This window comes from Hemiscyllium ocellatum, chromosome 8 (assembly GCF_020745735.1).
Source record: "Hemiscyllium ocellatum isolate sHemOce1 chromosome 8, sHemOce1.pat.X.cur, whole genome shotgun sequence".
NCBI lineage: Eukaryota > Metazoa > Chordata > Chondrichthyes > Orectolobiformes > Hemiscylliidae > Hemiscyllium > Hemiscyllium ocellatum.
The window spans coordinates 73468530-73485208 of NC_083408.1; the positions used below are offsets into that span (position 1 = coordinate 73468530).

Genomic DNA, 16679 nt, shown 5'->3' on the forward strand with positions numbered 1-16679 from the left:
CACAGACTGGACTGGGTTGGTACATGAGGGTACATCAGGGCGCACACACAGCCATGGACTCGGGATGAAGGGGGAGGGGTTGGAACCTGACCCAGCAGAGAGCCCAGGGTTTCAGTCCCTGGCCATGCCCACAAATATGCAACCATCAAAACTCTTGGTTATTTTTGAATTGAAACACTACTGATCAATTCCCAAACTCTGAATCTCATAAGCCATTTATTTCATTTTGGTCCTTCAAGTCCTAACTAGGAGAACATTTCCCTCTTGACTTAAGCATTGTTGTCATGTGTACTTAAGTACTGTGAAAAGTGTACAATGGTGTCTTCTCGGGTTTGAAAGTACAAAACTTGTTACCTCCTTTTTAACCATCACTGAAACTATAGAATCAAACCTGGTAATGATTTTGGCCCGCATATCATTCATCGTGTCCTTAGTGCTACATAGCATAACCTCATTAGTATTCAGTCTCTCTGGAGACTCGGGCTCAAGGTGAATGGCACAGCCTGGCATGACAGGACTTGGCTGACTCAAATTTTGTTCAAGAAGTTGCCATTTGAAAGGATACAGGTAAAAATGGGTTGTGCTTCAGAAACAAAAGCCAAACAAAGTGTAGAGAACACGTAACGACCAAATTTAAGAAACCAAAATATATAAATTTACTACATTCTCAAGGAGCAACCCCAAACTGTGTCCGACATCGTCTTTGCTGACCTGCACTCCCCATCTCCAGCCATATTGGATTTAGGCCCCCTGCCTCTCCATGTTATTTAGTAAGCAAATGATAAAGTAGTGAAAAACAATGTGAAATTTTCACTCAAAGATCGAAGAATAGTCAAATTCTGCAATACAAGTGACATCCACTATCTCAGAGACAGGCTATTGATCGCAGAAGAGCCGTGTGTGTCTGCAGAAAAACAGTTACCCTTTCAACGAGCAGAAGGACTTCAGAGACTGGGAGAGGGGGAAGGAGATGTATTAGCTGGGGGAGTAATGCAGTACGTGAGGGGAATTAGATGCAGTGACTGACGAAAGTAGGATGGTGATTGAATGAAGAGGGACGTAGTGACTGCCGTGAGGGGGATGTCACGAATGAGAATTTCTTTCCCAGAGGGAGCAAGATGTAGTGACTATGAGAGAGAATATATTGAGATGGAACTTTGAAATAGTGAGTGACAGATTGAAACATTGGAACTTAAATGAGTGGGATGTTGTGATAGAAGCTGTCTGGATGCAGTATCTGTGGTGAGTGGGATGTACTGTCTTGCTTGTTGTCCCCTATCTTGGACACTTAGCAAGTATTTGATCCTGTCTAGTTTTCATTGCTGTCACTACAATAGTCACATCCTTCCATTCACTTGCCCCTACTTTTAAATGTGTTGATCAGGTGCCTGATCTAAATAGTAGTGCTTACACATGATAGTCCTGTACTGTGCCTTTCTCTTTATGACTTTAACACCTCTAAAATTTTGAATAGGAATGTTAGGCTTAGTTATGGGGAAGCAATTGTGCTTTTATTTGGTAAACTGCAAATCCACCAACTTTTCAAGAACAGTCGCTTTACTATATTCCAGGTGCAGTTTATAAGTATCTTAAGACAAGCCTGTTTCGCAAGATTATGTCTCTCACCAGAGAGAGACATCTGCGATTTTGCATAGAATCACCATTATTTCTGGTGACCTTGATGTACTGTTATCCTTGGCTCTGAAGAAAATAAAACATTTATACTTCCTCACATTATTTTAGATTCATTTAGTAGTAAGGATCTAATAACATTTTAACCTGTTCCATACACTATCGAGGCAGAACCATTATCTAACACAGTGCAATTAATTGAATCTAAGACTAATGTGTTAATTAATCAAGTTAAAGCTTCTGTGATCAGTTCAGTTTCCCCAGACTACCCCACTGTTCAGCTTTTGGCCGTTCATTTCAATATGACGTTTGAGTCATATCTTAACTGTTCCCTGGACATTCCTGAGTTTGACTCATCTAATCCTGTTACCTGCTGTGATATCTACACCTATTAAAATTGGTTTTGTCCTCATTCCCACTGTGATACAGACCATTCTGCTATAATGCCTGCTTTGTCAGCGCGAATTGGCTATAACGAGGCTGACGAATTGTGGACATCATTTGGATAAGTCAAACTTCCTACTGAATGGGTATAGTGAGTTTCTATTAGTGATCTTCCACAGTGTGTTTTTTAAGTGTGTTTTCATTGTGCAATTTTCTATTGCACAAGTTTGCAGAGCAACGCAACTGTCATGTTATAGCAGAACAACCTGTATTGATGCCAGCATCCAGTAACTGAATGATCTCAAAAGGTTACAATCATTGAGTTCTCCATCCTTTGTGGGACCGTGGAATATCTCATTTGTGGTACAACACTGTCTGGAAGTGATTGCTTTCCTTTTTTTTGTTTAAAGCAGTGGATTGTTGATGCAACAAGTGTATTTTTTTCTCTAAGAACTACATGCCTGTGCAGAACACAGTCCTATCTATATGTAGCACCACAGCAAAATCCAACAACTTAAGTCTGAGCACTGAATGTAGAATCTGCAATTATTATTTAAGTTGTTCAGTTATAACATGCATTTCGTTAACACAAATTCACTACGATTGACAAATTGTTTCTAAAGTTTGAAGTTTTAAAGTGTGTATTGGTTATAATGCAATTCCAGCCCCATTAGTTTAAATGGTGCTGCTATTACACAATTTTCTTATAACACAGGATTGGCAAGAGAACTGATGTCGTCTGTTAAAGTCCATATTATGTTCCTCTACAGAATGACCATGCAAGTCTCCCTTTCTTCATGTTCAAGATACTCAATCATTCAATATTATCTGCCAAATATTGCTGCTGTCCACCATTTTTCAGACATTATTGTTACTTCTCATCTTCCAGGTGCTGTCACTGACCTTCCTCTAGCCTCTATATCACCCAGAAAAATTTGATGAAAATGAAACTCATTATCAGGTGTAACCTGGCCCCTTAGGACCCTCTTAACTTTTCTCCTCTCACCTTAAACATATGCCCCCTAATTTTGGACTTCCCTACTCTGGGGAATAGACCTTGACTATTTACCCACTCCATGCCCCTTATGATTTTATAAGCCTCTATAAGGTCACCCCTCAGCCTCCACCACTCCAGGGAAAACAGCCCCCACCTATTCAGCATCTCACTATAGCTCAAATCCTCAAACCTTGGCAACACCTTTGTCAATCTTTTCTGAATCATTTCAGGTTTAACCACATTGTCCCTACAGCAGGGGTGAGAAAAGGTCAAGGAACAATGGCCAATACTTCATACTATCATTTCATATTTGTCTAACATGCACTGTAGTGAGGCATAAGAAAGCAAAAATTGATCAAAATCAGAAAATATTTTGAGTGATCTGAAACCTAATAGGAAGAATACTCCAGAGAGTTAAAAGTAGTAAAATAGGTAAAAGGTCAAAATTATTTTGTTAATTTTACTGTCTCAGCGTGAAACAGAAGTATCTGTTATAGGAGGGAAAGCTAAACTATTAGTTTAGTCAGAATGGCTAGCTCTGCAACTCGAAGTCTCACTCCTACATGTTAAAATTAAAACCAGTCAGAACAGTGCTGCCTTTATACTCTAATCTTCGGACATGTGCTACAGTCCACAGCAGCAAGGACATTACAAACCCCCAGATAATTAAGCTCTCCAATCTGCATTTTCAAATATTATTTACTCAAACACATTTTTTCAAGTGTTACTGCATTCCTTGCAATGCTGTCAGGAAGTAGATAAAATGTATTTAGGAACCAGATATTCCTTTCCACAGAAGGTCAAATGTCAATGACCACTTTTAGCACAAAGGTGACCAAGTTAAATGGTGATAGATATCCAGTATAATATTAATTTTGAAAAAAAGCAGGTTTTCCATTAATTATAGCTCAGAGAAAATATTATCTATGGAAATTATTGCTAATGTATACATTTTAACAAACACTTCATATGCTTTTGGTGTACAGTAAGCACACAAATGTGGCATTAAACAAAATGAATCAGTCAAAGTATGGTGAATGGATAACTTTAGTTTAAGTAATGAAAATGAAAAACTTATTAGTGTATACAAGTGCTTGCCTTTCTCAACAAAATGAACTTTTGTAAATGGAAGATCAATACTGATCAATGATCAACGAATCTCTGCTGAAAACACCAAAGTAGAAACCATTCAGAGAAGGAAAGAAAACATGGTACAGCTTTAACTTATGCTGAGGAACTAATGTTGCTATGATAGGATTGCTTTGGCAGTCGAACAACTGTGGACCAGTTGCTCAGGAGGCCATTCTGGCCACTGCTTGGAGACGTTCAATATTAAAATTGATGTTTAGCATGTACAGGTTGACTCAGTGCTTATTTGACTGAGACTAGAATGTTTTCTTCATTCAAATACAGCTGCAATATAAATGAGACATCATATACATCATAGAGACACATAATGCAGAGCACAGGCTGTAAACAAGACTGTTGCTTGCACCCAATTTATGTTACAAAACTGTTTCTAGCGGAAGTGGTTCTGGATATGGATTGGCTTCGAGTGTCATATTTTCCAATTTACATTGCATCAATGTTAATATTGAATGAATGAGCAAACTCCGTAAATGCAAAACGGTTGTACAGAATTACATCAAAATTATAAAAGCAACATGAAAAAGGTATGTACATATTTTATTGCATCATGACTGAGGAGTCTTGATTCTATTGTTACTCCAATTAATGTATTACTGAGAGTGCAAAACACAAGAATGGAATGTTAGGGGAGTTAGTTGCAGTGATGGGTGGGTGGTGAACTGGGGCAAGTGGGGTGATTTCTACAGCAGTAAAAAATGAGGTCTGCAGATGCTGGCGATCACAGCTGAAAATGTGTTGCTGGTTAAAGCACAGCAGGTTAGGCAGCATCTCAGGAATAGAGAATTCGACGTTTCGAGCATAAGCCGAAGGGCTTATGCTCGAAACGTCGAATTCCCTATTCCTGAGATGCTGCCTAACCTGCTGTGCTTTAACCAGCAACACATTTTCAGCTGATTTCTACAGCAGAGAAGCACAGAAAAGAATTTTAGGAATGGAAAGTTGAGGACATATTGTATACTGGCACTGAGTCTTTCCTCATTACAGAATATATAGAGGTTTAAAGAGGCTGCATTCTTAAAGCCATCAAGAGTTAAACAAAGCTCTGTTCTGCACTCCATCCAGCGAATTGGTAACATATTCTTTAACTTTGAAGATTCAACTACAATCCCAGGATTGGTTTCGCAGCCACTGTTATATGCCATGCCCTTTTACATTATAAATAACAATGACAATTCCACTTATAGCCATATCAGGTACATTTCAACACTTCAAATTGAATGCCCGTTGATAAAACCTGATATCGTTCTCAATGGGTTTTGAAACATTACATTATAACCCACTAAGTAATAGTGAAGCTAATACATGTAGTTTTCCTGTACTGCCTCACAGCGCCAGGGGAGTGGTTCGATTCCCACCTTGGGACACTGTCTATATGGAGTTGGCACATTCTCCCAGTGTCTGCATGGGTTTCCTCTGGGTGCTCCGGTTTCCTCCCACAATCCAAAGATGTCCAGTTCAGGTGAATTGGCCATGCTAAACTGCCCATAGTCGGGGTAACTATAGGGTAGGGAATGGATCTGGACAGGTTACTCTTCGAAGGGTCGATGGGGACTTGTTGGGCCAAATAACCTGTTTCCATACTGCAGGGAATCTAATCTAATGGAGCAACCATTACGTAGTATCACAAATCCCAAATTACAAAATATTATCAAAATGTAACAAATACCTGTAGTTCCTTTCTTTTCAACCTTTTCAAGATTTTGTTTGTGGCCTTCTAATTTGGTACTTGACTGATCATGGCCCAAGTCAGACCGCTCCATCTTCTTATCTTCTGCAGCTTTCAAACATATTTGAAACTGACTGTTGTATTTTTCATGCTGACAAAGCACAACAAAACACAAGGTGAGGCACCGTTTCTGACAATTTTCTGAAAATTAATGATAACTGTGTTACACTTACCTTTAGCGCCTCTTCAGGAACTGTATGTACACTTTTTTCCAACATATACATATTAGGATTTGAAGATTTAGTTAAGAAAGCCAAATTATGTGAACTTATCAATAGTAGGCTCAATTAAAACATAATTAAACTGATTAAATAGAGCTCCTAATAGTCAATAATTATACAAGCACACTCCCCAATCTGGGGTCTCAGTTGAGTCGATTCAACACTGAACACTTTGAAATGTATATCTGTAATATGGATATGACTATTCTCCAAGCAAAAGTACAATAGTCCTTGAAGACTCATCTTCCTGGCTTCCCAGGGCAAAATAATAGAATGGACCATAAATCCCACAAATTAGCAACTGACATTAATTACAGTTACACTCACCACTGAGACTGCACTACACTTATATCACAGATCAATATGATAACAGCATAGCAATGTCAATATCACATCCGAGACCTTGAATTTGTTAAGTAAACACAATGATTTATCTTTGGAAGTACAAAAACGTAAGTGTGAAAGACAGAGAAAGAAACAGGGCAAACGAGAGACAGAAACATACACAGATACGATAAAGAGAAGAAAGGAGAGTGGATTAAGAGAAATAAAAACATGTAAAAAACATACCTGATGCATATGTGCCATTATTGTCAATGAAGTTTTCTTTAATTCATTATAAAGCATTTCCAAAAATTCAATATGATGACTTTTCAGCAGAATGCTTTCTCTTCCAGAAAATTAATTTCTAAAATTAATCTAAAAGATCTATATGGACTCAAAGGTAGAAGACAGAGGGTGGTTGTGGAGGGTTGTTTTTCAGACTAGAGGTCTGTGACCAGTGGAGTATCACAAGGATCGGTGTTGGGTCCACTACTTTTCATCATTTATATAAATAATTTGGATGTGAGCATGAGATATAGTTAGTAAGTTTGCAAATGACACCAAAATTGGAGGTGTAGTGGACAGCGATGAAGGTGATCTCAGATTACAATGGGATCTTGATCAGATGGGCCAATGGGCTGAGAAGTGGTAGTTGGAGTTTAATTTAGGTAAATGTGAGATGCTACATTTTGGGAAAGCAAATCTTAGCAGGGCTTATACACTTAATGGTACGGTCCTGGGGAGTGTTGCTGAACAAACAGGCCTTGGAGTCCTGGTTCATAGCTCCTTGGAAGTGGAGACACAGGTAGACAGGATAGTGAAGGCGACATTTGGTATGCTTTCCTTTATTGGTCAGAGTACAGAGGAACCTCGATTATCTAAATATCGGATTATAAGACCATAAGACGTAGGAGTGGAAGTAAGGCCATTTGGCCCATCGAGTCCACTCTGCCATTCATTCGTGGCTGATGGGCATTTCAACTCCACTTATCAGCATTCTCCCCGTAGCCCTTAATTCCTTGTGACATCAAGAATTTATCAATCTCTGCCTTGAAGACATTTAGCGTCCCAGCCTCCACTGCACTCTGCGGCAATGAATTCCACAGGCCCACCACTCTCTGGCTGAAGAAACGTCTCTGCATTTCTGTTCTGAATTGACCCCCTCTAATTCTAAGGCTGTGTCCACGGGTCCTAATCTCCTCACCTAACGTAAACAATTTCCTAGTGCCCACCCTTTCCAAGCCATGTATTACCTTGTAAATTTCTATTAAATCTCCCCTTAATCTTCTAAACTCCAATGAATACAATCCCAGGATCCTCAGCCGTTCCTCGTATGTTAGACCTACCATTCCAGGGATCATCTGTGTGAATCTCTGCTGGACACGTTCCTGTGCCAATATGTCCTTCCTCAGGTGTGGGGACCAAAACTGGACACAGTACTCCAAATGGGGCCTAACCAGAGCTTTATAAAGTCTCAGTAGCACAACGGTGCTTTTATATACCAACCCTCTTGAGATAAGTGACAACATTGCATTCGCTTTCTTAATCACGGACTCAACCTGCATGTTTACCTTTAGAGAATCCTCGACTAGCACTCCCAGATCCCTTTGTACTTTGGCTTTGCGAATTTTCTCACCGTTTAGAAAGTAGTCTATGCTTTTATTCTTTTTTCTAAAGTGCAAGACCTCGCATTTGCTCACGTTGAATTCCATAAGGAGGAGAAGATCTCGAGGACCCAATGGAAACATTACATCACTGATCGCGTCTTTTGTTTACAGGGATTAAAGAAGCATCGTCTCCAAATGACTGACCTCCCGCCTTCTCTCTATCCCCACACTTTCCCTTGAGTTCCACAGAGAAGTGTAACCTAAACCCCCCCTTCCCTAAATAATCTCTCCAACATTGTCCTGTTGAGGTCGAACGTGGAACCTGTCAAAAAGTTGCAGTAAAAGGTTGTGTGTGGCTGTGGCTGTGGCTGTGTCTGCATGTGTGCGCGTGTGCGCGTGCATTATTTGGAGGCTTACCCCATAAAGGCAACTGCAGTAGTCCTGGTGCTGGTGCTCAGTCCAGCTGCCCCTGAGAGGGGGCGGATGTGTATGGGGTTGGGAGGCCAGCGGAGTGGGGCTGTGTTCGATGGGTTTGGGGGCAGGGCAGCATTGCACGAGGGCAGAGGTGGTGTCAGATGGGGTTTGGGGTGGGGGGTGTTGCACAAGGGCGTGGGAGTGGTGTTGGATGGGGTTGGGGACGGTGTCAGACGGGGTCTCGCATGCTGTCATGCTGCCTAACCTCCTAAACAGTGAGTAGACTTTAAAAACGATGCTTCTTTAATCCCTTCAATCGATTAACTGAATAATCGATTATCCGAACGAAATAGTGCCTGTCCATCACGTTCAGATAATAAAGGTTCCACTGTATTGAGTACAGGAGTTGGGAGATCATGTTGCGGCTGTACAGGACACTGGTTAGGCCACTGTTGGAATATTGCATGCAATTCTGGTTTCCTTCCTGTCAGAAAGATGTTGTGAAACTTGAAAGGGTTCAGAAAAAATTTACAAGGATGTTGCCAGGGTTGGAGAATTTGAGCCATATGGAGAGGTCGAATAGGCTAGGGCCGTTTTCCCTTGAGCGTCGGAGGTGACCTTAAAGAGGTTTACAAAAACATGAGGGGCATGGATAGGATAAATAGACAAAGTCTTTTTCCTGGGGTGGGGGAGTCTTGAACTAGAGGGCATAGGTTTAGGGTGAGAGGGGAAAAGAGTCCTAAGAGGCAACTTTTTCACACAGAGGGTGGTGTGTGTATGGAATGAGCTGCCAGAGGTTGTGGTGGAGGCTGGTACAATTGCAACATTGAAAAGGCATCTGGATGGGTATATGAATAGGAAGGGTTTGGAGGGATATGGGCCGAGTTGCTGGGTGATAGGACTAGATTGAGTTGGGATATCTGGTTGGCATGGACGAGTTGGTCCGAATGATCTGTTTCCGGGTTGTACATTTCGATGACTGCATTGAGCAGACAGAAAAATCTTTGTTGAGAGGAGTTGTAAAGAATAATGTACTTGTATTTCTTTACTCTAAATTATTTCACGTTGTTTGGTGAGCCAGAGAAATGAGAAACAAATTGTAAAGCTAAGCCATGAACTTGTAGATTATAAATACAAATGGGTGGCAAAATCATTTTAGCTGCAAATCCAAAAGAATACACAACATTTTACCATTCTTAAGTAACAACTGAAATTGCAGCTGGAACATTATACTGCAGTCATATGATTCTGATCAAGTTGCTGTTGAAGAAATATTTATTTAAACAAATTTAATTTCTGGACTTTGTCACTTCCTGTGAGCAATCACTATCCAACACTACAATAGCACAATCACATGAAATACATTTCCTTATTGCTTCCTGAAGGCACATAAATCATGCATTTGCATTTGAAAGCTATACCTCACTGACACAATTCAAGATGAATAAAAGCTCATTGCTCCTACAAGAGCTGTAACTGTCACCAGCATTTGCAACATGAACAAGCAAACCCGTCTGCATTGAAGGAATTTCCTCACCAACTTTGTTATTTCCCATCAAAAGTCTGAAGATTTCAATTACTCATCTTAAAGTCGTCAAAAAGGTATATATTCCAAACTTCTCTCATAAACATAGGGTTATGATATTTATAAAAAAATTTTGCTAGCTTCTGTACAAAAAGAAAATTTGTGGCTGCACAGACAAAAAGTGTATGCTGGAGAAACTCAGCAAATCTGGCAGCATCCATTGGCAGAAAAAGAGTCAACACTTCCAGATTCTTTGCCAGAGGAACCTCCAGCAGTCTCAGATTTCCAGCAGTTCAGTTCTTTATTTTTATTTTAGTGACTCATTGAGTCTGAGCAATCCCTTGTAGCGGGTCATAGAACCTCTACATGGCATCTGATTATACACCCTATCTGCATTTATACTGCAACCAAGCACTAGAGACATAGAGATGTATAGCATGGAAACGGACCCTTCGGTCCAACCCGTCCATGCTGACCAGATATCCCAACCCAATCTAGTCCCACCTGCCAGCACCTGGCCCATATCCTTCCAAACCCTTCCTATTCATATACCAATCCAAATGACTCTTAAACCTTGCAATTGTACCAGCCTCCACCACATCCTCTGGTAGCTCATTCCATACACGTACCACCCTCTGCGTGAAAAAGTTGCCCCTTCGATCTCTTTTATCTTTCCCCTCTCACCATAAACCTATGCCCTCTAGTTCTGGACTCCCCGACACCAGGGAAAAGACATTGTCTATTTACCCTATCCATGCCCCTCATTAGTTTGTAAATCTCTATAAGGTCACCCCTCAGCCTCCGACACTCCAGGGAAAACAGCCCCAGCCTGTTCAGCCTCTCCCTGTAGAAAAGATCCTCCAACCCTGGCAACATCCTTGTAAATCTTTTCTGAACCCTTTCAAATTTCACAACATCTTTCCGATAGGAAGGAGACCAGAATTGCACACAATATTCCAACAGTGGCCTAACCAATGTCCTGTACAGCTGCAACATGACCTCCCAATTCCTATACTCAATACTCTGACCAATAAAGGAAAGCATACCAAACACCTTCTTCACTATCCTATCTACCTGTGACTCCACTTTCTAGGAGCTATGAACCTGCACTCCAAGGTCTCTTTGTTCAGCAACACTCCCTCGGATCTTACCATTAAATGTATAAGTCCTGCTAAGATTTGCTTTCCCAAAATGCAGCATCTCACATTTATCTGAATTAAATTCCATCTGCCACTTCTCAGTCCATTGGCTCATCTGGTCCAGATCCTGTTGTAATCTGAGGTAACCCTCTTCGCTGTCCACTACACCTCCAATTTTAGTGTCATTTGCAAACTTACTAACTGTACCTCTTATGTTTGCATCCAAATCATTTATGAAAATGACAAAAGGTAGAGGGCCCAGCACCGATCCTTGTGGCCCTCCACTGGTCACAGGCCTCCAGTCTGAAAAACAACCCTCCACCACCACCTTCTGTCTTTTATCTTTGAGCCAGTTCTGTATCCAAATGGCTAGTTCTCCCTGTATTCCATGAGATCTAACCTTGCTAATCAGTCTCCCATGGAGAACCTTGTCGAACGCCTTACTGAAGTCCATATAGATCACATTTACCGCCCTGCCCTCATCAATCTTCTTTGTTACTTCTTCAAAAAACTCAATCAAGTTTGTGAGACATGATTTCCCACGCACAAAGCCATGGTAAATATCCCGAATCAGTCCTTGCCTTTCCAAATACATGTACATCCTGTCCCTTAGGATTCCCTCCAAAAACTTGCCCACCACTGAGGTCATGCTCACCGGTCTATAGTTCCCTGGCTTGTCTTTACCGCCCTTCTTAAACAGTGGCACGACGTTAGCCAACCTCCAGTCTTCCGGCACCTTACCTGTGACTATCGATGATACAAATATCTCACAAGAGGCCCAGCAATCACTTCTCTAGCTTCCCACAGAGTTCTTGGGTACACTTGATCAGGTCCTGGGGATTTATCCACTTTTAACCGTTTCAAGAATCCAGCACTTCCTCCTCTGTAATCTGAACATTTTGCAAGATGTCACCATCTATTTCCCTACAGTCTATATCTTCCATATCCTTTTCCACAGTAAATACTGATGCAAAATATTCACTTAGTATCTCCCCCATTTTCTGTGGCTCCACGCAAAGGCCACCCTGCTGATCTTTGAGGGGCCCTATTCTCTCCCTAGTTACCCTTTTGTCCTTAACGTACCTTTTGGATTCTCCTTAATTCTATTTGCCAAAGCTATCTCATGTCCCCGTTTTGCCCTCCTGATTTCCCTCTTAAGTATACTCCTACTTTCTTTATACTCGAAGGATTCACTCGATCTATCCTGTCTATACCTGACATATGCTTCTTTTTTTTAAAACCAAACCCTCAATTTCTTTCGTCATGCAGCATTCCCTATACCAACCAGCCTTCCCTTTCACCCTGACAGGATTATGCTTTCTCTGGATTCTTGTTATCTCATTTCTGAAGGCTTCCCATTTTCCAACCGTCCCTTTACCTGCGAACATCTGCCCCCAATCAGCTTTCAAAAGTTCTTGCCCAATACCATCAAAATTTGCCTTTCTCCAATTTAGAACTTCAACTTTTAGATCTGGTCTATCCTTTTCCATCACTATTTCAAATCTAATAGAATTATGGTCACTGGCCCCAAAGTGCTCCCCCACTAACACCTCAGTCACCTGCCCTGCCTTATGTCCCAAGAGTAGGTCAAGTTTTGCACCTTCTCTAGTAGGTACATCCACATATTGAATCAGAAAATTGTCTTGTACACACTTAACAAATTCCTCTCCATCTAAACTTTTAACACTATGGCAGTCCCAGTCAATGTTTGGAAAGTTAAAATCCCATAACATAACTACCCTATTATTCTTTCAGATAGCTGAGATCTCCTTACAAGTTTGTTTCTCAATTTCCCTCTGACTATTGAGGGGGTCTATAATACAATCCCAAAAGGTGATCATCCCTTTCATTTTTTTCAGTTCCACCCAAATAACTTCTCTGGATGTATTTCTGGGAATATCCTCCCTCAGCATGGCTGTAATGCTATCCCTCATCAGAAATGCCACTCCCCCTCCTCTCTTGCCTCCCTTTCTATCCTTGCTGTAGCATTTGTATCATGGAACATTAAGCTGCCAGTCCTGCCCATCCCTGAGCCATGTTTCCGTAATTGCTATGATATCCCAGTCCCATGTTCCAAACCATGCCCTGAGTTCATCTGCCTTCCCTGTTAGGCCCTTGCATTGAAAGAAATGCAGTTTAATTTATTAGTCCTACCTTGTCCCTGCCTGCCCTGACTGTTTGACTCACTTCTGTTCTCAACTGAACCCATCTCAGATCGATCTCTTTCCTCACTATCTCCCTGGGTTCCGCCCCCCACGCCCCCCCCCCCCCCCCCCCCCCAAACACCTTACTAGTTTAAATCCTCCCAAGCAGTTCTAGCGAATCTCCCTGCCAGTATATTAGTCCCCTTCCAATTTAGGTGCAATCCGTCCTTCTTGTACAGGTCACTTCTACCCCAAAAGAGAATCCAATGATCCAAAAATGTGAATCCTTCTCCTATACACCAGCTCCTCAGCCATGCATTCATCTGCTCTATCCTCCTATTCCTGCCCTCACTAGCTTGTAGCACTGGGAGTAATCCAGATATTACTACCCTTGAGGACCTCCTTTTTAAATTTTTGCCTAACTCTCTGTAATCACCCATCAGAATCTCAACCTTTTCCCTTCCTATATCGTTGGTTCCAATGTGGACAATGACCCCTTGCTGGCCCCTCTTCCCCTTGAGAACATTCTGCACCCTCTCTGAGACATCCTTGATCCTGGCACCAGGGAAACAACACACCATTCTGCTTTTTCTCTGCTGGCCACAGAAACATCTGTCCGTACCTCTGACTACAGAATCCCCTAACACAACTGATCTCTTGGAAGCCGACGTATCCCTCATTGCATTACAGCCAGACAGACAATTTCATTGATATTCTTACTCGGGACTGTTTTAAGGCCAGCCAATACTTTTGTGATCAAAATGTTGCAAAGAAGAGAACATAGTTCAACTTTAGTTTTCACATTTTGTAAACAGGAGGGCAGAATTTCCAAGTACATTCTCTCAATTTTGGGTCAAAAACAGCCTTTTTACAAGCATTGCAATTACTTAAGTTGTGTAGCTATCATTGCAAACAGAAAACAGAACAAACCTGAAACGAATGATATTGGCAGTAATATAATCAAAAATAATTCTACTTGCAAATAATCAATTACAAGGTTTCCCCGTCAGATACTTAGTTACACGCTCTTGCATAAATATGGCGCTTCCAGATGAGTCACATGTAAAATTACCAATATGTTTAAGGCAAAGACATTATGAAAAAGGAAACAAACTCAAAAAATACAATACACTTAAAATATACTCATTTAGAATTCAATAAAAGAATGTCCTACAATCATCCTAAAAAGCAGTACAGATCAATAAATTTCACAGCAAAGAATGATACCTAATATGAAACACTTAAGTGTTTTCTCCATTAAATGACATCTTATACTGCTTCTTTTCATGTGCAACTTCAAACATTTAGTAGAGTTGATTTATAAAAGTTAAAAGAACATACAATAATTATAACCAAAGGCTTCAAACAGATCAATAAAATGAAAGGATATCATATCCAAAACGAATAGTGTCATTCACTTTTAGAGTTATGTACATCTGGTCAGGAATCCTCACATCATTCACAAATGTCTGTGGAAATAGAATGCAGATACAAATTATAAGTGTTTAAATTCAAAGGTTTTACATTCAAAAATAAGCCACTTGCAACCTGCTCAGTTAAACAAAGAATTACATTAAAAATTTCCATTTTTAAAATTACTTCTTTTATATAGTAATTTAGAATCATATTATGGTGGTTTCTGAATTAACAATAGATGGTTTTAGAAGTACATTTTCTTAAAAATTCCATAGGATGGGGTTGTTACCTAAGCCAGAATTTATTGTCCATTCCAAATGTTCAAGGGCAGAAAAGAGCCAATCACATTGCCATGAATCTGGAGTCACAGGCTGATCAGACCAGATAAGGACTGAACCATGTAGGTTTTTATGACAAAGAGTGGTTACAAGTTTGCCATTAGACTAGCTTTTAATTCCAGGTTTTTTTTCTTTGAAATTTAAATTTCATCATCTACCACGGTGGGATTCAAACTGATGTTCCCAGAATATTAGCCTCGGTTTCTGGATTATGAGTCCAGTGACATTACCACTGCACCGACACATACATCTCGCTAAATGGAACATTTTGAATCCAGTGAACTGTATTAACAACATCTATGCATGTGTAGACAGGGTAAAACAGAAGCTTAATTGTTTTGCTACATACCCCATTCAGACTTCCAAGATCCTTTACCCGGTGTTCATCTGTAGATGTGTCATAGTTGATTACTGCGTGCTGCTTGTCTACACTGCGAGACTAAGAAAACAAGAGAATGAATTCTAAGATGTTCAGAAGCTGCCTTCAACATTGTGCTAATTGGTTCCAGCCTAACATAGCTACTTCCCTTGGATTAGAAATATTCATGACGAAGAAAAAGTACACGGTGTGTGTAACTCCTATTTGTTGTACAGTTGCTGGTTAACACCACGTACCATTAGTTACCCTAATAACCAATTGCAATACTGAAGTACAACTGGAAAGCCATATTGACAAGTGCTTTGAATCAATCAGAACATAATTGCTAGATGTTCTATTTACACATCTGAAGATCAATCTAACCAAAATAACAAAAATTGTATGAGGCCAATCAGCATCTTAGAGAAAATGATAAACGTTAGCTTTCAAAATCTGTAATATCAATCATTACTTTCCCTTTCAGGTTGAACAGTCGCTTAGCATATTTTAGCTTCAGAAATTACACTCTTTCTTTTCATAACTGCAAATCAAATTCAGTCCAAATTTATAATGTTTTAAAGCCAGCCCAAGATGCAATGTTATGTCCAATATGGAAACCAGCTAATAATGAGGAGATTCAATTCAAAATATCAAAGGTCACTGGTTGTGTCAGAAAGTTCTGAAAAACTAAGGTTGCAAAACCTATACTTATCATTTACACTCCAGCACAATACTAAACTCTCGGTTCAAATAACTTTTGTACAAAAAAAACTTAGCTGACATTTTGGATTCATAGCCTTCTTCAAAACTGTTTTTAGCCACGGCTATTCAAAAATCCTGATCTAGTTTCAAGTCCTAAGGTGTACATTCCTTTACTTTCCTTTTGTATTGGACACTATCCCCTTTTGTGTGGCCCTGTGCATATTTGTCACACACTTGAAATTGAGCTTTCATTGTTTTTCTCTCCAGCCTGGCAGGTAATAAAACCTGCTCTTTTCCAAGTCAAAAACAAAAAACTTATAATTAGCTATTTACTGGTACAGTAAAAATCAGTTTAAAACTGGAGAAAGATAATACCATGCTGCAAATGTGTTGCTGGTCAAAGCACAGCAGGCCAGGCAGCATCTCAGGAATAGAGAATTCGAATCCATCCAGTCCCTGTACACCTCCATCCCCATCACGAAGGACTCAAAGCCCTCCGCTTCTTCCTTTCCTGCCGCACCAACCAGTACCCTTCCACTGACACCCTCCTTCGACTGACTGAACTGGTCCTCACCCTGAATAACTTCTCTTTTCAATCCTCCC

General features: G+C 40.4%; 1 protein-coding gene across 7 annotated transcripts in view; it reads right to left on the bottom strand.

The window, feature by feature from the left end:
• The window catches only part of LOC132818313 (centrosomal protein of 170 kDa protein B-like), a 95342-nt gene that overhangs the window by 67345 nt on the left and 11318 nt on the right, over nucleotides 1–16679 (bottom strand). For all 7 annotated transcript variants that reach the window (XM_060829196.1, XM_060829195.1, XM_060829201.1 and 4 more), the window contains exons 3-6: nucleotides 15366–15455; nucleotides 14651–14731; nucleotides 6062–6118; nucleotides 5829–5979 (exon numbers count right to left, since the gene is read on the bottom strand). In XM_060829196.1, the coding sequence (XP_060685179.1) occupies nucleotides 5829–5979; nucleotides 6062–6118; nucleotides 14651–14731; nucleotides 15366–15455 (379 nt within the window). The remainder of the gene's footprint in view (nucleotides 1–5828; nucleotides 5980–6061; nucleotides 6119–14650; nucleotides 14732–15365; nucleotides 15456–16679) is intronic.